Below are 23,697 nucleotides of genomic sequence, written 5' to 3'. Positions count from 1 at the left end.
GCCTTATTCTGAACTAGTGTTTGCACCATCAGCACTGATGGATAATTGGAATATGGGGCTTTTATCTGCTTGATACGAGAATAACTGTTTATAGCTGCAAATGTGTCCAGAAACGCTGGGTAAATCAGCAAAGAATGATGTCACAAACTGTCATGGGGAGCTGATGGCCTAGTGGTATTATCGCTAGACTATTAATCCAGAAACTCAGCTAATGTTCTGGGGACCCGGGTTCAAATCCCAGCATTTGATGGCATTTGAATTCAAATAAAAAATCTGAATTAAGAATCTACTGATGACCATGAAACCATTGTCGATTGTTGGGTAAACCCGTCTGGTTCACTATTGTCCTTTAGGGAAGGAAATCTGGTCTGGCCTACATGTGACTCCAGAGCCACTCTCAACTGCCCTCAGGCAACTAGGGATGGCCAATAAATGCTGGCCAGCCAGCGACGCCCATGTCCCATGAATGAATATTTTTAAAAATCCATCAGATTATGCTCAAGAGTTCAGTCACAAATCCTGGATCCTCCACAACACTGGCCTCTTGAGAAGAATGTATAGATTAAACATATTCACAGACAAAAAACATGGTCAAAGGACAGTCTACTGCAAACTATTTGGAATAGCTACCATTTTAGTATCAGAGGGGAACTCTTACATATTTACATAAATTCCATCTTCTAATAATATGCATTAAAGGTCTTGGCAGAAATGCATGTCCAATGAGTAAGTTTGTATTCCAAAATTGACCAGATGATATGGGTTTTCCCCTCTCATCATAACTATTACTAGTCCAGCTAACCCCTTCAGGACTTGGTCTTTTACTTTATGGCAATGGGCCCATTAACTTTGCAAGCCCACTTGTTTCCTATGTGTTGAATATTAAACATAGATGGTATGAAGTCACTGTACAACAGCTATAATCACACTGGTTGCCCTCTCCGTTTACTAATCAAACGAACTTCAGGAAATGGTGCTCAGGTTACAGTCCAAGAATATTCAAATGTTCAACGTGCACGTGAATAAAACCCAACTTATTCAAACATTATTATCTCAGTTTGAATGAAATGGCAGGGATGTTTGTTTGAATTTCCAAATGCAGTTGATGAAATTGGACTTTGATGAAATTGGCCTGAGTCAGGACAGGAAAAATAACTCGTGGTAAGTCAGCAGCTCATTTAGTTTGCCTTTCCATCGGTCTCAATGGTGAAGAAAAATTTCATCCTTTATTGAAACAAAGGGTATTCTCCTGCCCCATCATCAAAATGACCAATGAATGCTCACTGAACTATTAGTGGTGGACAGCTCCATTCCTAGTTAGATTATAATGATGGTCAATTCGAATGGTACAGTTCAGAATCAGGCCACAGAGAATACATTGTCTAGATTTTAGTTGTAATTACAATCTGTGACTTTACGATATACAAGTTGGCTGCTTAGTTTAGGAAAGACATAGATCTTTTCTTTATTCATTCATGGGATATGGGTGTCGCTTGCAGGGTTGTTGTCCAACCCCAAGTGCCCTTGAACTGTGCCCAGCCATTTCAGAGGGCAAGAGTCAAGCACATTGCTGTGGGTCTGGAGTCACATGTAGGCCAGACCAGGTAAGGACAGCAGATTTCCTTCCCTAAAAGACATTAGTGAACCAGATGAGTTTTTCTTTTATGACCGTCGACAATGGTTTCATGGTCACCATTAGATTTTAATTCCCAATTTTTTTTATTGAATTCAACGCAGCACCACGGCACAGTGGTTAGCACTGCTGCCTCACAACATCAGGGACCCATGTTCAATTCCAGCCTCGGGTCACTGTCTGTGTGGAGTTTGCACATTCTCCCCGTGTCTGCGTGGGTTCCTCCAGGTGCTCCGGTTTCCTCCCACAGCCCAAAGATGTGCAGGTAAGGTGGATCAGCCATGCTAAATTGCCCCTTTGTGTCAGGGGGATTAGCCGGGTAAATATGTGGGGTAACGGGGGTAGTGCCTGGGTGGGATTGTTGTCAGTGCAGACTCGACGGGCTGAGTGGCCTCCTTCAGTAGGGATTCTATGATGATGAATTTCACCATCTGCCATGGTGGGATTCGAACCTGGGTCCCCAGGGCACTATCCTGGGTCTCTGGATTATTATTCCAGTGACAATGCCACTATGCCATTGCCTCCCCTGATCCTGTTCCAATCAGAACAAGACTTTTAGATGACTGAGGGGCATCATCTTCTTATCAGACTAAGCTCATAATTAGAAAAAAAAACATAGACAACAAATCCAGTGGAAGATTCAGGTGGAGAATTAGAAGTCATCATTATAGGACAGCTACTAACACATCAAAGAGGGCATTCAGGAGAAAGCTCTTTACCTGGTTTGGATCTCACCAGCACCAGAGTTTAGTCTGGAATTTGAAAGAATTAGAGGTGATCTCATTGAAACTTCACGGTGGCGCAGTGGTTAGCACTGCTGCCTCACAGCACCAGGGACCTGGGTTCGATTCCTGGCTTGGGTCACTCTGTGCAGAGATTGCATGTTCTCTCCGTGTCTGCGTGGGTTTCCGCCGAGTGTTCTGGTTTCCTCCCACGGTTTGAAAGACGTGCTGGTTAGGTACATTGACCCGAACAGGCGCCGGAGTGTGGCGACGAGGGGAATTTCACAGTAACTTCACTGCAGTGTTAATGTAAGCCTTATTTGTGACTAATAAATAAACTTTAACTTGAACTTTATGAGGGGGCTTGACAGGGTAGACACTGAGAGATCCTTTCTGCTGTTCAGGGAATCTACAACCCAAATGGATATAGTCTCTGGAAAAGGGGCCGGTCATTTAGGACTGAGATGAGAATTTATTTCACTTAAAGGGTGCGACCGTTTGGAATTCTCTGTCCCAGAGGGTTGTGGATGCTCCATTGTTGAATACATTCAACGCTGAGATGGAGATTTTCTGGGAATCCAGGGATATAGGGAGCATGCAGGAAAGTGGGGTGAAGCCGGAGATTAGCCGTGATGGTATTGAATGGGGGAGCAGAGGGCAGCCCCCACTGCTGTGGGTTTGGGCCGGAGTTTTGCAGCCCCATCACAGTGGGGGCACTAACCATAAAATGCGGCAGGCCATTCACCATGTATTATCCACCATGTATTATCCACCATGTATTATCCACCATGTGTTATCCATCATGACATACCTCACCCTGATGAAATTATTGTATGTTTAACAGTTGTGAGGTGGTGTTCTAATTCTTTTGGGGGTCCCCCTGTCATATTCATCGCCTCACTGCCTCACCGAGTTCTATCTCTCACCCCTTCAGGGAAAAACAGAATCTCTGCCAGTGGCAAAAGTATTATTCCACATTTCCCTTTCCTTTCACATGCACATTCTTGTTTCTCCCCTCCCCCCCTCCCTCCTTCTGGTATTGCCTCTCAGACCCTCACGAAGGGTTGGTGGGTGGCATGGTGGCACAGTGGCTAGCACTGTTGCCTCACAGCGCCAGGAACCAGGGTTCGATTCCTGGCTTGGGTCAATGTGTGTGTAGAGTTTGCACATTCTCCCCATGTCTGCATGGGTTTCCTCCGGGTGCGCCAGTTTCCTCCTACAGTCCAAAGATGTGCGGGTTAGGTGCATTGGCCATGCTAAGTTGCCCCTTAGTGTCCCGGGATGCGTAGGTTAGAGGGATTAGCGGGGTTAATGTGTGGGGTTATGGGGTTAGGGCCTGGGTGGGATTGTTGTCGGTGCAGATTCAATGGGCCCAATGGCCTCTTTCTGCACTGTAAGGATTCTATGATTCTATGAAGGGTCATTAGTCTTTGGAACTTGTTTCCCCAGAGAACGGCGGAGGCTGGATCATTGAATATTTTTACCGCAGCGGTTGATTGACTCCCTTGTTAGTCAAGAGTCTCAGGATGTCGTGGCGGTGGGGGGCACGGATGTGGAGTTAGAGGTCCCAATCAGATCAGCCACTGAAAGGCGGCAGAATAGGCTCGAGGGGCCGAATGTGGATAATACATGGATTTGTATATTCAAACCCCCTCCTTGTGAGCCTGCAGGATGAGTGTTGACAAGTATTTCAGCCATGGGGTGCAGTGGGGTTGGGGAGGGGGGGTGCGAGGGGAGGGAACGCCAAACTCAATCAACAACATTTTCTACCACTCATCACTGAGGGCAAGTGATTTGATTTGATTTGATTTATTATTGTCACGTGTATTAGTATACAGTGAAAAGTATTGTTTCTTGTGCGCTATACAGACAAAGCATACCATATATAGGGAAGAGCTGTAGTGTAATGTTTTTAAAAATTGTTTTAGTGAGGGCACATTCCACACAGGCTCCCCCTGCAGCAGCCTATTTTCCTCACTCCCAAAGTGATTTCGCCACTAAGGCCACAACAAAGGCACAAAGCCTGCCACTAACTGAGGCCACAGATAAAACTGAAGCTGCGCTTGCTGTCTCCTCTGGCACTAACACAGATCTTCACTAAACATCCTTTGAAATCGTGACATGTCCTCCCTGCTCAAGTTGAATTAATGTAAAATGATTATTCAGTTCCCTCAAGACCAATACCAAAAGAGTTAGAACACCACCTCACAACTGTTAAACATACAATCATTTCACCAGTGTGAGATATAGCATGATGGATAATACATGATGGATAATACATGATGGATAATACATGATGGATAATACTGCCCAATGGCCTCTTTTTGCACTGTAGGGATTCTATGGTTCTATGATGGGTCGTTAATCTTTGGAACCTGTTTCCCCAGAGAACGGTGGAAGCTGGATCATTGAATATTTTTAACGCAGCAGTTGATTGACTCAATGGGTCCATACCCCTGATTGAGCTACAACAGTGCTAAATCTCCCATTGCCATTCGATTCATCACACTGGCTCAGAGAAAATGGAATACTTTCTCCATAATTAAAAAAAAGCTAAACGTTTGTGAATTAAAACGTATCACAAATGTGTAGAATGAGGACTTAATTCCTTTTGCAAACCTTCTAAAGAAATATTGAATTGAGACGAGAGATTGGAGATGTGCGGGGGAAGTTTTTCACGCAGAGAGAGGTGGGTGCCTGGAACGCGCTGCCAGAGGAGGTGGTGGAAGCAGGCACATTAGCAACATTTAAGAGGCATCTGGATGGGTACATGAATAGGGAGGGAATAGAGGGCCGGGTAAGGGCAGAAGATTCTTTTTTAGTTTAGTTAGGGAACCATGATCGGCATGGGCTTGGAGGGCCGAAGGGCCGGTTCCTGTGCTGTACTGTTCTTTGTTCTTTGACGTAAAGTCAGGTTTCCCTAGTCCTGCACTTGGTCAAGAAGGGTGACACATTGACTCAGATCTGATGGGCTCTGTTACACTCACTGTGCCCAGACTGCCCAATTCTCCTGCATCTCCTGCATCCGTGGATTGCACTCAAGTTCACTCAGAGGGAAACCTATAAAAACCTATCTTGCTTTCAGATTGCGGACTGATTTGTTTTGTGTGAACGGATTCACTGTAAGGCTATCAGGCTCTTTAAAGTGATTATATAAACCTTCGACAGAGAGGTTTCAGCTGTGCACTTAAATGGATTTGCACAGGCTAAAGGTCACTGAAACCCAATCTTAAGCATGCATTTTATGGCCGGCTGATAACCCAATAAAACCCATTCACCTGAGTTGCTATCAGAAGGTTGCACTGATATGAGCTTTTACAAGGTAATTTAAAAAGATTGCAGTCAAAAATATCTTTTTACAGCTTGTTCATAGAATCCTACACTGCAAAAGGAGGCCATTCGGCCCATCAAGTCTGCACCGACCACAATCACACCCAGACCCTATCCCCTATAACATGCATTTACCCTAGCTCGTCCCCCTGCCACTAGGGGCAATTAATCATGGCCAGTCCACTTAGCCCGCACATCTTTGGACTGTGGGAGGAACCCGGAGCAGAGAGTGAGCATGGAAGCTGCAGACTTAAGCAACAAAACATCAGGGTGAATTTTATTTATATCCTGCTAACCCCCCCCGAAAACCATCGTGCCCACTGCTGCTCCCTCTGCGAACCCTACCCACCTATCATCTGCTCCCTCCTTTCAGGTGTTCCTGAGCCCCAGAGAGGAGCAGCCGGAATTCCTGTGACTGTAATCGATGAGCCTGTGATGCTAAATAGCAAGGCCTGATCACCAAAATCGCCCTCTGCTCACTGGGAAAATCACTCATTGTGATTATGTCTCTGGCCAGAGCAAAGAATAATGTCGCAAACTGTCATGGGAAGGCGATGGCCTGGTGGCATTATTACTAGACTATTAATCCAGAAACTCAGCTAATGTGCTGGGGACCCGGGTTCACATCCCGCCACGGCAGATGGTGGAATTTGATTTCAATAAAATAAATCTGGAATTAAGAATCTACTGATGACCATGAAACAGCACGGTGACACAGTGGTTAGCACTGAGGCCTCACATCGCCAGGGACCCGGGTTCAACTCTTGCCTCAGGTCTGTGTGGAGTTTGCACATTCTCCCCGTTCCTGCGTGGGTTTCCTCCGGGTGCTCCGATTTCCTCCCACAGTCTAAAGACGTGTGAGTTAGGTTGATTGACCCTTAATATCAGGGGGATTAGCAGGATAAATATGTGTGGCAACGGGGATAGGACCTGGGTGGGATTGCCCAGGCTCAATAGGCCGAATGGCCTCCTTCTGTGCTGTAGGGATTCTATGATTCTATAGTTGTCAGAAAAACCCATCTGATTCACTAATGTCCTTTAGGGAAGGAAATCTGCCGTCCTTACCTGGTCTGGCCTACATGTGACTCTAGAGCCACAGCAATGACTTTCAACTGCTCCCTGAACAAGGGCAACTAGGGATGGGCAATAAATGCTGGCCAGCCAGCGACGCCTATGGCCCACAAATAAATAAAACTTTGACAGCAGTTAATTTTTAAGACCCTTTTCTTTTAAGCCTGGAAATATATTTGTAGTTTTCTGTGAAATAGCAGCTAAATATCCTACCTGGCTTAGCCCTGGGCCATCCAGAGCATGAACTACAGCTGTGATTGATTGGCTGTGTGAGTAGGCCAATCTCACTGCAGCAACAATAGAGGCGACATAGAAAACATAGAAAATAGGAGCCGGAGGAGGCCTTTCGGCCCTTTGAGACTGTTCTGCTATTAGCCTCAGTGTTCACTGACTGGAGGTGAGGGTGTCAAAGAAGTGTCTAGTGTTCCTATTCCTGATAACCGTCCCATGACTCCATCTAGAAAATGTGTGTGTATATAAATTGGGGCAGGATTCACCACAGTTGTGAGGTTTGCCAATACTCTGTTCAGATATCTGATGAATAATGGTTAATTGGTGAGACATTGAATTCCGGGGGACCCTAACTGAGCATGAATCCATGCAGAACATGAAGGGGGCAATCGTACCAAAAGAATTCTAAGTGCCGAACGAGTGCCGAACGAGTGTGAAAACAGGAGAGAATTGTGCCCATTTTTTCAGTGAGCTTTCAGACACGGTCTGATGCCACATAGTGCAAAAAATGAGGCAAAGTGTGATTCTCACCAGTAGAGGGAGCAGAGAGAGGCTATTCTCACCGGAAAGCCGGCTGCTCACAACTAGAGGGCCCTATTGCACATGTGCAGATCTCTCAGTGTTGTGTAGAGTATACATAGAACACTGAAGATCTGTCAGTCCCCCCACCCCCCTGGATATCGGCCACCCCCAATCTTGCTGGCCCCCCTGCCCAATCGCCCCCTGGATATTACCGCGATATCACCGCTCCTGCCCTGGCCCATTGCTGCCAGGACCAATCCCTAGCTGCAGAGTGCGGAGCTACCCCCTGCCTACTTCCGCTTAGGCCCTGCCCCCATCCCCTCCCCTTAGGTCCCACCCCCATCATGGCCTCACCCCTCCACTTAGGCCCCACCCCTTGGCACTGCCTGGTGCCCGGTGGGTAGTGCCAGGGTGCCCAGTGGTTACTGCCAGGCTGGCAGTGCCAGGGTGGTACTGCCCAAGGGGCACTGCCCCCCGACCACCCGGGGGTGCCTCAATGGCTTCTGGTTCCACCGGCGAGGCCACCATATCAAGTCCCCGTTGATCGGAACCAGACATGATCTTCGTTGGTGAGGACCTACACTGGCAAAGCCGTTAAGGTGAGTGAACTCGGACAACTGCATCCTGGGCTCACTAATCATATTTAAATAAAGATTGAAATACTTAAACCAGCCTCGTGTCCGGGAAGGCTGATCACGGCAGCAATCCAGGGCTGGGAAGATTGCGAGAGGCAAGGAACCGGTTTTTCACCTCTCTCACGATCTTACCGGCTTGCCACGCCAATCGACCGGCAAGACAAGCCGGTAAAATCACCCCCAAAGCCACAATCAACACTGATTTTTAGTGGATGTTGAATAAAGTGGGAGGACATCCTTTCCACAAATACTAAATAAGGTTATTGTAGGGAGTTATTCTGGAATGTGACTTTATTGGGATAGATAAGAGACTATGGATATTTAACCGTAAAATAGTAAATATGATTGCACAATAAAGGTGAGATCAAGAAGTAAAGTACATCAGGAAGAAATCGAGGCATAGAAATTGATGTTAAAAAAATGAATCTGTCACTGAAGTATTTGGCAGGAATTAGTGAGGACAATAAAACATCAGAGTAAACCTGTAGCAGGACTTTCACCGATTCATAGAAACCCGACAGTGCAGAAGGAGGCCATTCGGCCCATCAAGTCTGCACCGACCACAATCCCACCCAGGCCCTACCCCCACATATTTACCCGCTAACCCCTCTAACCTACACATCCCAGGACTCTAAGGGGCAATTTTTTTAACCTGGCCAATCAACCTAACCCGCACATCTTTGGACTGTGGGAGGAAACCGGAGCACCCGGAGGCAACCCATGCAGACACGAGGAGAACGTGCAAACTCCACACAGACAGTGACCCGAGCCGGGAATCGAACCCGGGACCCTGGAGTTGTGAAGCAGCAGTGCTAACCACTGTGCCACTGTGCCGCCCGATGGGTGCTCTGGGTGCTCCGGTTTCCTCCAAAGTCCAAGGATGTGCAGGTTAGGTGCATTGGCCACACTCAGTTGACCCTTAGTGTCCTGGGATGCGTGGGTTAGAGGGATTAGCGGGGTAAATGTGTGGGACAACGGGGATAGGACCTGGGTGGGATTGTTGTTGGTGCAGACTTGATACACTTAGTGCCACCGTGCCGGATTGTAAGTTGAAGCATTTCAAACTGACACTCTATCAATTATTAGTTTGATACATTCTCAGTGTATCAATCATCTGTTTTACCGTGGTCCTCGTTCCAGCTTAGTGGCTCATCCAATGGCACTCTCGCCTCCGAGTCCCAAGTTTCTGGCTTCATAATCCCGCTGCGGGGCTCGAGTGCAAAAGTCCTCAGTGACGCTCCAGTGCTGGAGTGCCGCCTTTCTGATCGGACGTTAAACCGAAGCCCTATTAGCTTGCCTTTCTGGATATTTTGAAGAAGTGGTGAGAGTCATTCCCAGTGTTCTAACCAATATTTACACCTCAACCAACATAGAATCCCTACAATGCAGAAGGAGGCCATTTGGCCCATCGAGTCTGCGCCGACCACAATCCCACCCAGGCCCAATCCCCATAATCCCACTTGTTTACCCTGCTAACCCTTGACACTAAAGGGCAATTTAGCATGGCCAATCCACCTAACCCGCACATCTTTGGACTGTGGGAGGAAACCGGAGCACCCGGAGGAAATCCACACAGACACGGGGAGAATGTGCAAATTCCACACAGTCACCCAAGGCTGGAATTGAACCCTGGACCTTGGTGTTGTGAGGCAGCAGTGCTAACCACTGTGCCACTGTGCCAACCCATCACAAAAAAATATATGATATGGTCATTTGTGGAAGTTTGCTGTGTGCAGAAATTGGCTCCTCGATTTCCTACTTTGCAAACAGTGATTATTCTTCAAGAACTTCATTGGCTGTAAAACACTTTGCGACGTCTAGTAGTCATGAAAAGCACTATCTAAATGCATGTCCTTATTTCTTTTCCCTGTCTGCTATGCTGCTTCCTTTATCAATCTCCAGCTTTTCACACAGTCAACTCAATCCCCCCATAGGTGATGGCTGGCACGGTGGCACAGTGGTTAGCACTACTGCCTCACAGCGCCAGGGGGACACAGGTTCAATTCCAGCCTCGGGTGCCCGTGTGGAGTCTGCACATTCTCTCCATGATGCCTGGGTTTCCTCCCACACTGCAAAGATGTGCAGGTTAGGGGGATTAGTCATGCTAAATTGCTCCTTAGTGTCCCACGATGTATGGGTTAGCGGAATTAGCGTGATAAACATGTGGGGTCATGGGGTTAATTCCTGGGTAAGATGCTGTGTCAGAGAGTCAGCGCAGACTCGACGGGCCTTTGTCTGCACTGTAGGGATTCTATTATCACTGTGGCCCAACCCTCTGACATCGGCCAACCATAGTTCCACTATTACCTGTCAGTATACCTCCTAGAGTGGCTTCTCAGATGGAATCAAATTTCAGCCTCTATTCTCCTCTAAGCATGTCAACGATACCATTTTCCGCTGGAGCACATGGCAACCATGTGATACAAGAAGCAACAAAAACAACAAATTGCATTTATATAGCACCTTTAATGTGACGAAACACCCAAGCGGCTTCACAGGAGTATTAAAAAAATCAAAGTATGACGCTGAGTGACATCAGCAGACATTGAGTCAGGTGACCAAAAGCTTAGTCAAAGGTGGGGGGGGGGGGGGGGGGGGTAGGTTTTAAGTAGTGTCTTGAAGGAGGAAAGCTATGTAGAGAGGTGGAGAGGTGTAGGGACGGAACTCCAGAGCTTGGGGTCTAGCAATGGAAGGTAAAGCCATCAATGCTGAAGCAGTTCTAACTAACGGCGAATTAGAGGAGTAGCAAAATCTCAGAAGGTTATGGGCCTGGAGGAGATTACAGAGATAGGGAGGGTGGTGGTGGTGGGGTGCGGAGGGGGGGGTGGGGGTGGGGTGGGGTGGTATAAAAATATTTGAAAACAAGGATGAGAATTTGAAAATTGAGACATAGCTTGAAGGGGAGGCTGCGTAGCTCAGTGAGTACAGCGATGAAAGGGGAACTGACTGCAAGTCAGGAGACCTTTCAAGGACCTCTCGGTTACAGAGAGTGGAATGTGGGGGACCCCAGCCAGGGGTGCATTGGAATTACTCCACAATCATTCCTACAGGCCATGGTGTTGTGTCAGTTTTTTAACGTGTTTAATCCTTCTCTCCCGGCCGGGTCTGCATGTTATGGACAATTCATTGTGGGAGCAGGCGTGCAGGCTGGGATTTTCCACCCTGTTGAATGGGGAACACAGGCTATGCATTTGCAACCCCTTGTCCATGTGCTCCCTGTGCCATTTCCATTGGCAGTGAGAGTTAGCCCCATATTTACTAATAATATTTACTTCTGTATTTAAATAGTGAACACAAATACCTATTGTGTACATATGATAGCATTGCTGGTAGCAACTTACAAGTTAATGAAACAAGACAATAGTTCTTTAAGTTATTTTTCATAGAATCCCTACAGTACAGAAGGAGGCCATTCGGCCCATCAAGTCTGTACCGACCACAATCCCACCCAGGCCCAATCCCCATAATCCTATGCATTTACCCTAGCTGGTCCCCCTGACACTGAGGGAGCATGGCCAATCCACATAACCTACACTCTTTGGACTGTGGGAGGAAACTGGTTCACCCAGAGGAAACCCACGCAGACATGGGGACAACGTGCAGACTCTGCACAGACAGTGACCGGAAGCTGGAATCAAACCCGGGTCCCTGGCGCTGTGAGGCAGCAGTGCTAACCACTGTGCCACTGTGCCGCCCTTCTATAGTGAAAAGACATATTTCCACATACAAATGGCGCGTTCATAGCGTCTTTTACAGACTGATATTAAAGGACTCTGGAACAATATTCTCCTGCACTTGCCACTGTAGTCGAGGTCAGCAGAACTTATTGTTTTCTAAATGGGAAAATGCTTAGGAAATCAGAAACACAAAGAGACTTGGGAGTCATTGTTCAAGATTCTCTTAAGGTTAACGTGCAGGTTCAGTCGGCAGTTAGGAAGGCAAATGCAATGTTAGCATTCATGTCGAGAGGGCTAGAATATACAAGAGCAGGGATGTACTTCTGAGGCTGTATAAGGTTCTGGTCAGGCCCCATTTAGAGTATTGTGAGCAGTTTTGGGCCCCATATCTAAGGAAGGATGTGCTGACCTTGGAAAGGGTCCAGAGGAGGTTCACAAGGATGATCCCTGGAATGAAGACCTTGTCATATGAGGAATGGTTGAGGACTCTGGGTCTGTACTCTGGAGTTTAGAAGGATGAGGGGGGATCTTATTGAAACTTACAGGATACCGCGAGGCCTGGATAGAGTGGACGTGGAGAGGATGTTTCCTCAAGTAAGAAAAACTAGAACCAGAGGGCACAACCTCAGGCTAAAGGGACGATCATTTAAAACAGAGATGAGGAGGAATTTCTTCAGCCGGAGAGTGGTGAATCTGTTGAACTCTTTGCCACAGAAGGCTGTGGAGGTCAGGTCATTGGGTGTCTTTAAGACAGAGATAGATAGGTTCTTGATTAATAAGGGGATCAGGGGTTATGGGGAAAAGGCAGGAGAATTGGGATGAGAAAAGAAAATCGGCCATGATTGAATGGCGGAGCAGACTCGATGGGCCGAGTGGCCTAATTCTCTCCTATTTTCTATGGTCTTATGGCCTTATTGTACTGCAGTTGGATAATGGGATCCAGACAACTTGAACTAAAGCAGGAGTGAGTTTTATTTCCACTGTAATTCGCTGGATGAGCATCAGAAGTCAAAGGCAGGTACCTGCCATTTGACAAATCCCTCCGTAGCCTCTTCCCTCCCTATCTCTGTGACCTCCTGCAGCCCTCTGACTCTCCGAGATCTCAGCAGTCCTCCAAATACAGCCTCTCGCACATTCCTGGTTTTCATAGTTTCACCATTGACCACTGTCCCTTCAACTGTTTGGACTCTTGGCTGTGGAATCCTCTCCCTAAATCTCACCATCACTTTATTTCTCTCTCCTCCTCTTTTGAGATGTTCCTTCTGTTCTAATATCTCCTTATGTGACCCAATGTTAATTGTATTTTTTTGATAAAGCTCCAGTGAGGTGAGTGGGACACGTTACAGTCTCAATCGTGCAATATAAATGGAGGTTGTTGTGACTAAATTACTCTAAACCTCTTGGAGGGAGTGGGACGGTGTCACAGTGGTGAGCACTGCTGCCTCACAGGGCCAGGGACCCAAGTTTGATTCCAGCTTTGGGAGACTGTGTGTGTGGAGTCTGCACGTTCTCCCCGTGTCTGTGTGGGTTTCCTCTGGGTGCTCCGGTTTCCTCCCACACTCCAAAGATGTGCAGGTTAAGTGGATTGGCCATCGTGAATGGGTGGGGTTATGAGGAGTGAGTGGGAGGTGGGCGGGTGTGGGGAGTGGATAGTGGTTGGGTCACATGTAGGCCAGGCCAGGTAAGGACAGCAGATTTCCTTCCCTAAAGGACAGCAGATTTCCTTCTCTCAAGGATATTAGTGAACCAGATGGGTTTTTCCTGACAATCGACAATGGTTTCATGGTCATCAGTAGATTCTTAATTCCAGATATTTCTTATTGAATAATGGTGGTGGGGTTCGAAACCAGGTCCCCAGAACATTAGCTGAGTTTCTGGATTAGTGGTCCAGTGATAATACCTCTAGGCCATCACCTCCCTTCTTTTTAGAGGCATCCATGGTCACTGCCTAAAGCAGGCACAAAGCCCTTAGGATATTCTGCTGGGGGAACCAACACCCACTCTAAGACCCCTCTTCCAAATTGGCATGCCGTCAGATAGGCCACAGTGTACTCAGTTATCCAATTAGCACTGCAGCCCATCCTAGTTGCGGGCCTCACTTGTTGCAGATGGATTGGGTTTAATTTAGCCTTGGAAACTTTAGCCCCAATTCTGTTGTATGGAGCGAATTGCAGAGTTTAAAACCTGTGGTAGGTGAGAAATGATGATTGGGTAGAGGAATACAAGGAGTTAAGTCAGGAGGCTGAGGTGCCCATTCTGTTGATTAACACTGTCCCGGTGAGTGATCTGGACAGACTCCAGAGATCAGGGGCAACATCTTGTACCTTGGCTTCATTCCACCAGTCTTTGTACCCAGCAGCTGGCAGCAATGGTGGGGCAGCGTTGAGGCTTCAGCCATTACCAATAGACTAATACAGCGGTGTGGCCTGGCCAGCGTGGAGGGGGTGTTACATCAGAGGGAATTCAATCACTAGAGGACAGGCTTGAGCAGGAGCATGAGGAAACATTAAAGTGAGTGCAATAGAGAGAGAGAATCAATAGAAAGAGTAGTGGGAAAAGAATGAAGAGAACTGATGGGTGTGTAAGTGTGCATCGGTGAGATGGGGGGTGTAGAGGAGGGGAAAATATATTTCTCTCTGGATATAATGAAGCCCCCCGGGGAGGGGGTGGGGTGCTTGGTTACAGGCCTGTCCCTTAGTCTGAAGGAGAAGTCAGTAGTAGATTCAATTGAGTCTAAGTGATTTGAATGAATGATTTTCTCTGGTTAAGATTCAGCCCCGGGCTCTTTCAGACAATGCCATGCTGTTTAATTGCACTGCTTTGGCTAAGTTGAGCTCAGAATCCCATCTTTGGGGTTCTTTTCATTCACAGCTTTCACCATCATTGAGGTGCAGGGCATTATTGTCGCTGTCAGAGTGCGGAATGGATCAGGGGATCCCAGGCCAAGAGTCACAATTCTTGTTTCCCACGCTTCAGAAACAAGCTCAGCTCAGCACTTAGCGCCTCTCCCGAGTCCAGTGGGATCATTAACTTGAATTGCCAGAGATTCCATATTCATCTTGTGTGCCGGACCTCTCCTCCCCTCAAGGAGCTGAGGAACATTTATACACCAAGGGTGACTGTGACCAGAAACATTCCAAAGAGAGAATGGAATTCTTGGTGCCATTTTAAAGAGACCCGGTGTTTTAATTTTATTGCTGATAGTCTTGTCTGTTCCCTTTTTGACGTTGAACTTTCCACATGCATTGAAAAGACGCTAAATGGAACCCATAAAGGCACGATTTAATATATAGTACTGAATTTTCATCCTTTTAAATCATTTGGAATATAAACAATCTGGCTTTGGTTCATGTTGTAGCTGTTTAAGACTTTGGTTAGGCTGCATTTGGTGTATTCTGTACAATTCTGGTCGCCACACTACCAGGAGGATGTTGATGCATTGGAAAGGGTGCAGAAGAGCTTTACCAGGATGTTGCCTGGTTTGAAGGATATGGACTCTGAAGAAAGGTTGAACAAACTTGGATTATTTTCATTGGAGCGTCGGAGGATGAGGGGGGACCTGATAGAGGTTTACAAGATTATGAGAGGCTTGGATAGAGTGGATAGTCAGAGTCTTTTTCCCCAGGGTCAAAGGGTCAAAGTGAGTGTGGGAAAGTTTAAAAAAGATGTAAGGGACAAGTTTTTCACACAGAGGGTGGTGAATGCCTGGAACGCGCTGCCGGAGGAGGTGGTGGAAGCAGATTCCAGGAATGGTAGGCCTGACATACGATGAACGTCTGAGGATCGTGGGATTATATTCATTGGAGTTTAGGAGGTTGAGGGGAGATCTGATAGAAACTTACAAGATAATGAACGGCTTAGATAGGATGGACGTAGGGAAGTTGTTTCCATTAACAGGGGAGACTAGGACGCGGGGGCACAGCCTTAGAATAAAAGGGAGTCACTTTAGAACAGAGATGAGGAGAAATTTCTTCAGCCAGAGAGTGGTGGGTCTGTGGAATTCATTGCCACAGAGGGCTGTGGAGGCCGAGACGTTGAGCGTCTTCAAGACAGAAATTGATAAATTCTTGATTTCTCGAGGAATTAAGGGCTATGGGGAGAGAGCGGGTAAATGGAGTTGAAATCAACCATGATTGAATGGTGGAGTGGACTCGATGGGCCGAATGGCCTTACTTCCGCTCCTATGTCTTATGGTCTTATGGTCTTATTCTATAACAACGTGCAAGAGGCATCTGGATAGATACGCGACAGAGGGAAAGTCATTGATGAAGCACTGCAGGTGTTCCTCAGGGTAGGACACTCCTGAGGAACCCCTGCAATGATGTCCTGGAGCTGAGATGATTGATCTGCATCAAACACTTTGTGCTAGGTTTGACTCCAACCAGTGGAGAGTTTTCTCCCACTTCCTATTGACTCCATGTTTTGCTAGGGCTCCTTGATGCCGCACTCAGTTAAATGCTGCTTTGATGCCAAGGGCAGTCACTCTCACCTCATCCCTGGAGCTCAGCAATTTTGTCCATGTTTGAACCAAGGCTGTAATGAGATCAGGAGCTGAGCGACCCTAGCGGAACCCAAACTGAGTGTCAGCGACTATCAGAGGGGAATCTCTCTCCAGCAGCAGCGGCGAAGTTGCAAGGACGGCCATTGGTGTTGGAGTCCCTTCCATGGGATAATGAGTCTACCCACAAGCTGAGGCCCTAAGCTGGTGAAATGCTAGCCGAGGCGTAAAATGTCCTTCAGTAGGCCAGTTTATTGGATTGATTGCCCACCAAACAACAGCCAGCAGGCAGCAACCCACCGGCATCCCCGACTTTAAATCAGTGGCTTCCCTCCGGATGCCTCCCTCCGTCATTTTACCAACCTTCACCTCTCTTAGTCCGTCCTCCTGCCCTGTGGTTCAAAAGTACTCTACTGGCAGTGAAGCAATTTGGGAAATGCTGAGGACAGGAAAGGCGGTATATAAATGACCATCCTTTCCTTCGCTTCCTTACCTTGCGGGAAATGTATGGACAAGTTTCGGCACAATTGAGATTGAGAACTCGGTAAAATAGCATCAAAGCTGCACTCCACGGCTTGGTGCAGTCTGGTGTCTACTCATCATTCATTCATACAGATTCGGCAAACATTTAGATACAAAACACATCTGTTAAGCGAGGGTAAGTGAAAGAACATTAACTGGGAGTTTCTCTGGAGAGTTTGAATTGATTCTATGATGATAACCTGATTCCGATGATGAGAGACCGAGTAAATTGGGCCTACATCCTCTGGAGTTTTGATGAATGAGAGGCAATCTCATTGAACCATACGAGATTCTGAAGGGGTTTGACAGGATAGACACCGAGGGCGGGATTTTCTGGCTATGCCCACCCCAAAGCTGGAAAATCCCACCCGAGGTCAAGGAACCTTTGCATGTTATTGCAACGATTCACATGGCGGGCAGGATAGGGTGGTGGCACAGTGGTTAGCACTGCTGCCTCACAGCGCCAGGGACCCGGGTTCGAATCCCAGCTTGGGTCACTGTCTGTGTGGAGTTTGCATGTTCTCCCCGTGTCTGCGTGGGTTTCCTCCGGGTGCTCCGGTTTGCTCCCACAGTCCAAAAGACGTGCTGGTTAGGTGGATTGGCCATGCTAAATTCTCCCTCAGTGTACCCGAACAGGCGCCAGAGTGTGGCAACTAGTAACTGCATTGCAGTGTTAATGTAAGCCTACTTGCGACACTAATAAATAAACTTTAAACTAATAAATAAACTTTAAACCTTAAAATTCCGCCCCAAGTGATTGTTTGCGCTGGTCGGGGAATCTAAAACACGAGGTGGGGGTGGTGGTACAGTCTCAGGATAAGGGGCCGATCATTTGGGACTGAGGTGAGGAACAATCATTTAACTCAAAGTGTTGTGAATCTTTGGAATTCTCTACCACAGAGGGTTGTGGAGGTTCCATCATTAAATACTGGCTGAGAGCGACAGATTTTTAGTCTCTCGGGAATGATGGGATACGGCGAGTGGGTGGGAAAGTTTATTTATTAGTGTCACAAGTAGGCTTACATTAACACTGCAATGAAGTTACTGTGAAAATCCCCTAGTCGTCACACTCCGGCGCCTGTTCGGGTACACTGAGGGCGAATTTAGCATGGCCAATGCACCTAACCAGCATGTCTTTCGGACTGTGGGAGGAAACCGGAGCACCCGGAGGAAACCCACGCAGACACGGGGAGAACGTGCAAACTCCACACAGACAGTGACCCTAACTGGGAATCGAACCCTCTGCGCTGTGAGGCAGCAGTGCTAACCACTGTGCGACTGTGTCACCCATATAGATTAGAATATGAGTGTAAACTAGTGAGAAACATACAAACCGACTGTAAAAGCTTCTTTAGGAATGGAAAATGGAACAGATTAGCAAAGTTGTGTCTGGGTCCATTACAGGATCAGGAAGTGAGATTATTCCATGATGGAAGGAGAGACCAAGTTAGAGAAAGAGACTTGTGAGACACGGGGAGAATGTGCAGACTCCACACAGACAGTGACCCAAGCCGGGAATCGAACCTGGGTCCTTGGCGCTGTGAGGCAGCAATGTTAACCACTGTGCCAACCCACATGCCTATGATCAGCCGTGATTATATTGAATAGATGAGCATGGTCGACAAGTTATTTCTGTGCCTATTTCTTGTGTTCCTGGTTCTGATATACTTGCTGTGAAGATCCGGATCTGGAATGGGGGCAGCGAGGAGGAAGGTCACAAGTTATTAACACGTCTGGTTAAAATGTTGCGGCTAGCCTGCTGGTTTTGTCATTGAACAGTTGGCAGTGAGGCTTGTTCAAGAAGCAACCAGGAGAAATTCTTTGGTTCTTTGGGTTTTAATTTAAATTTGGGGCGAGGATGAATGTCCTTCACGAAATGTTTGATATTGGCACTTCCACGCAGGTCAATCATCTTTCCACCTGTCCTTTCTTAGACTTCTCTTGCTGCCAATGGGTTTAATACTTCTGAGCATTTCTTCAAGCCGTGTGTCGAAGTATTGGACCTTGCTCCAGTATGATTACTGTGTGGTTAATGTGCAATAACTTATAAAGAAATCATAGAATCCCTACAGTGCAGAAGCAGGCCATTTGGCCCATCTGCACCGTCCCACCATTCTTTTAATCTGACCCAAACCCTATCTCCGTAACCCCACATATTTACCCCACTAATCCCCCCAACCTACACACCCTGGGACACTAAGGGACAATTTAACATGGCCAATCCAGCTGACTTGCACATCTTTGGAGTGTGGGAGGGAACCGGAGCACTTGAAGGAAACCCACACAGACACAGAGAGAACGTGCAAATTCCACACAGTCACCCAAGGTTGGAATTGAACCCGGGTCCCTGACGCTGTGAGGCAGCAGCGCTAACCACTGTGCCACCGTGCCGCATGGAATGTGATAGCTATCACTGGAAAATGTGACATAGAACATTGAACTATTACCATATCTAATATGTCTAATATTGTTCTAGGGGCACATCTGAATCCTGCTATTTCCCTTTCTATGTGTGTTGTGGGACGGCTCCAATGGTTGAAGCTGCCGATCTACTGTGTTGCTCAGCTTATTGGAGCCTTTGTTGGTTCAGCAGCAGTTTTCGGAATTTATTATGGTAAGTCAGTCATTTTTACATTTGCATTTGAGACATGGGAATTGCTGCCTGCTCCAATAAACTCTGTGTACTTCTCTTTAGATGCATTCATGGCTTTTGACGGCGGGAACTTGGCAATAACTGGCCAAAATGCAACGGCACACATTTTCGCCTCTTATCCAGCTCCACATTTGTCCTTTGCAAATGGCTTCGCTGACCAGGTAAAGATAAATGTCTCCAAACTAACCTGACACCTTGATGACTGCTTCTGACGTGTTTTATCTTTCATTCCTTTATTCATTAATGCTGGAAGCGTTTTAGGAAACATCCAGTAATTGTTGCCAGTCACTCCCAGCCCTCTAGCACGGTGGCTCCAAATCTGAGAGCAGTGCTGGTGGTCCGTGGAGAAAAGTATAATTATGTGTCCCTCGTATGTATCACAATTGATGTTACAATATTATTCACAATGTGTAATTTGCATCACAAACATCCTTGTGTAATATCTGTTACTATTCTCTGAAAATGTGCAGTTATCTGTGCTGTGCCATGTAATCATGAGTGTGAATCATAAACTAAAAGAAATAGCTGCATTTTTAATACCTGTTGATATATAATGTAACTCCCATCAGCCAGAGGCTATGTGAAAAATGATGTTCAAAACCGCTTGCGTACATTGGGGTCCACAAAAGCCTTTGATGACGATCTCGTGGTCCACACAGGGTGGCATGATGGCACAGTGGTTAGCACTGCTGCCTCACAGCGCCAGGAACCCGGGTTCGATTCCCAGCTTGGGTCGCTGCCTGTGTGGAGTTTGCACCTTCTCCCCGTGGGTTTCCTCCGGGTGCTCCGGTTTCCTCCCACACTCCAAAGATGTGCGATATAGGTTGATTGGCCATGCTAAATTGACCCTCAGTGCCGGGGGATTAGCAGGTTAAATATGTGGGGTTTCGGGGATAGGGCCTGGGTGGGATTGTTGTCGGTGCAGACGCAATGGGCTGAATGGCCTCCTTCTGCACTGTCGGGATTCTGTGATAAAGGAGAAAGTTGGGAACCGCTGCTCTATCACTCAGTAGGGAATCGAAAGTTATGAGTGCAGCCTGTGGTGATGTATCTTTTTGGTTTCCTCCTGCATCCCATGGGAAGCATGTATCCTCTGTATCCGATCAGAAATGTGGAACTCCAACCAATTTATGACTCAGTGGGATGAAGCTCCAACATGTAGCAGCCTGCAATCTATTTTCCATTCTCTGGCTGCGAGTTCTGCCCTGTGCAAATTAGCTGCCACAATTCCTACTTAGCAAAAGTAACTAGACTCAAAGTGTGAAGTATATTGACATGTGAAAGGAACGTGATAAATGCAAGGTCTTTACTGAGACACTGATGCTTCATCTATAAGTATCTCACTGAAGTATATTCAATAATACTACTTACTGGCTGCTTGAATCTGTTATGATTTTTTAAACAAAGTTCTATTACAAAATGACAGCTCCCTTTTTTGACGACCTGATTTGATATCATTCCATTTTGTAAATATTAATCTCTGATTTCAGAAAACCTGACTTTTGAAGGAAAACTACAATAAAACAACAGTCGCTGGGTTTGTACAGAGCTTGAGTATTGATGAGAAAAGAGCCTTTGGGCAGGATTTTCCAGCCAGTCTCGCCCCAAGACCGGAAAATCCCGCCCAAAGTCAACGGACCTTTGCATGATCCGCCCCCGTTCGCTACGATTCCCGTGGCGGGTGGGACGGGAAAATTTTGCCCATGCTGCCGAAGCTTTTCACCATACACACATCAGGACAGGTTCACGGGAATGCCAAATCTCAAACTGAACAACAATAGTTGTATCTTTGAGGTCGGGGATTATTGTGAATCAGTCCTGATTCAAGGCAAGGCAAAAAGATTTGACAATATATCGCCTTTTTCCGTCAATACTCAATGGAAAAACTCATTCAAGTTTTGCGATACTCTTTTAATATCTGACATACATCAGACACCATAAAGCATGATCAATTGTCCAAAAAAACATCTATCCAATTCACAGATTCAATTCATGGAGCTAAAGTGTGAAAGCAAAAAGGGAATTATTAAAACGGGGTGATTTTCTAAGTACGCACTGGCTGAAGGAGGCTTTACGCTCCGAGGCATATTGGAAAATCATTGCTACATTGCCTTTGATTTTCTGTCCATTCCCAATGCTGGTGTGAACTCAGAAAATTAACCCCAACGTTGTTACTTGTGCTGAACGGCAGATCAAAGAAACCCACAGTGCGAGAAACAATCGAGATAATGGACTGTAACCTCTGGGCATCTATACCATATTGGGACAGTCACAACTGGGGGGTGCGGCCTCCTTGAATCCAACGCAGCTGGACTATGCTGGGAGCTGCCTGCAAGAACTCTATTGATGCAGTCCCCAAGCAGCTCTGGTCATCAGAGATTTCATCGCAATTGTTCGGCACTTTAAAATTTTGCAATTCCAGAGGGCCATCACTTTCTGACGCTAATCGGAAATTATGGCCCATTAATATGGTCACTGCAATTCATGCCAGCAAGCACTGAGCTCTGGGCTGACACAGTGCACAATATACACGGCACCGCATTGTGTGACTTTGAGCGCAGAGAATTTGGGCAAGGCTGAAGAATTTCTTTAAATAGACGTCCCAGTAATGTGATGGGAGTACCGAATAAATGATTCTCTACGCCCGTTCCAAAGGAGGGAGACTTATAATTGAATTCAACCAATTTACTCCTGTAGACTCTCTGCTCCAAATTGGATGAGCATTTGCTCTTGCTCCCCTGGCACTTAGTGTAGACGGGTCAATCTGCCAATAGGAACATTATTTCTAGGCACTTTATAGGGCTAAAGAATTCAGGAGTCTTTTCAAGTTGCTGGTCCCTGATGAAGCACTTTAGGATGGGAATAGAGGGATATGATCCCTGGAAGGGTAGGAGGCTTTAGTTGAGACGGCAGTATGGTCGGTGCAGGCTTGGAGGGCCGAAGGGTCTGTTCCTGTGCTGTAATTTTCTATTTTCTTTGTTCTTTGTACTTTAGAGCATAGCCTGCCCAGCAGAGTGAATACACCAATCAGTTAAATTCTTTAACTTGGCATTATGGTGTAAAATCAACCACTGAGTTTACCACAGTTGACATTTGTGCCTTGTCAGCTGTAACTGGCAGCTGGTCACCTGTTGCAGAGCTGATGCAGAGGGTTCAGGGTGTACAAAGAGATGGGAGAAGCGACAGCAAGGAGACACAACCTTCCTACTTCTACTCATTCTCTCGAGCTGTCTACATTGACAATGAGACACACGCAAGAATTGTCAAAGCAAGTGACGGCAGATTTTAAACCACAGTCTGGGAATGAAGAGGAATAAGTCTGCCTCCCAAGCTGCCAGTCTATGGTACCGCCTATTCCACTCTGCGCCAGCGAGACATGGATTGTAAACCAGCTTCATGCCAAGAAGCTCACCCACTTTCACTTCGGAAAGTTCTGAAGGTCAGATGGCACAACAATATACCAGGCACCGCAGTGCACATCCAGTATGGCAAGCATACTGAGACAATCGCAACTGAGTTGGGCTAATCATGTAGCCAGAATGTCTGACACTCACTTACCAAGATGTGGAGAAGTCGTGACGAAGGAGCAGCGCTCCGAAAGCTTGTGATTTCAAGTAAACTTGTTGGACTATAACCTGGCGTCATGTGACCACTTACTTAACAAAGCAAATCTTCTTTGGGGAGGTTGAGTTTGGGATGTACTTTCTGGGCAGCCAAAGGAGCTCTGCAAGGACACTCTGGATGCCTCACTTAGGAGTTTTGATATCAACTTCAAGTCCTGGGAGAAACTTATCCAGGATATCTGCAGCTGACACAACCAACTAAAAAGCAACCCGGGTATCTTTTGAAAGCAAGTGCATATCAAAGACAGCAAGGAAACTCAAGAGAGGAAAACTCAAGCCTGCAACTAGTCCAAAACTCAATTGTGTGCTCAATCCTGTCTTAGAACAAAGAACAAAGAACAGTACAGCACAGAAAACAGGCCCTTCGGCCCTCCAAGCCTGTGCCGCTCCTTGGTCCAACTGGACCAATCGTTTGTATCCCTCCATTCCCAGGCTGCTCATGTGACTATCCAGGTAAGTCTTAAATGATGTCAGCGTGCCTGCCTCCACCACCCTACTTGGCAGCGCATTCCAGGCCCCCACCACCCTCTGTGTTAAAAACGTCCCTCTGATGTCTGAGTTATACTTCGCCCCTCTCAGC

The 23,697-nt window shown here is 46.8% G+C and overlaps 1 protein-coding gene across 1 annotated transcript in view; it reads left to right on the top strand.

Moving 5' to 3' along the window:
• Window positions 1-23,697, top strand: part of LOC144511270 (aquaporin-9-like) — a 77,452-nt gene that overhangs the window by 32,652 nt on the left and 21,103 nt on the right. The window contains exons 3-4 of the mRNA XM_078241422.1: window positions 19,318-19,455; window positions 19,537-19,655. Coding sequence (XP_078097548.1) covers window positions 19,318-19,455; window positions 19,537-19,655 — 257 coding nt within the window. The remainder of the gene's footprint in view (window positions 1-19,317; window positions 19,456-19,536; window positions 19,656-23,697) is intronic.

This window comes from Mustelus asterias, chromosome 24 (assembly GCF_964213995.1).
Source record: "Mustelus asterias chromosome 24, sMusAst1.hap1.1, whole genome shotgun sequence".
In the NCBI taxonomy this organism is placed as follows: Eukaryota; Metazoa; Chordata; class Chondrichthyes; order Carcharhiniformes; family Triakidae; genus Mustelus; species Mustelus asterias.
Note: the sequence above shows the minus strand (reverse complement) of the source record. Positions and strands in the feature narration are given on the sequence as shown.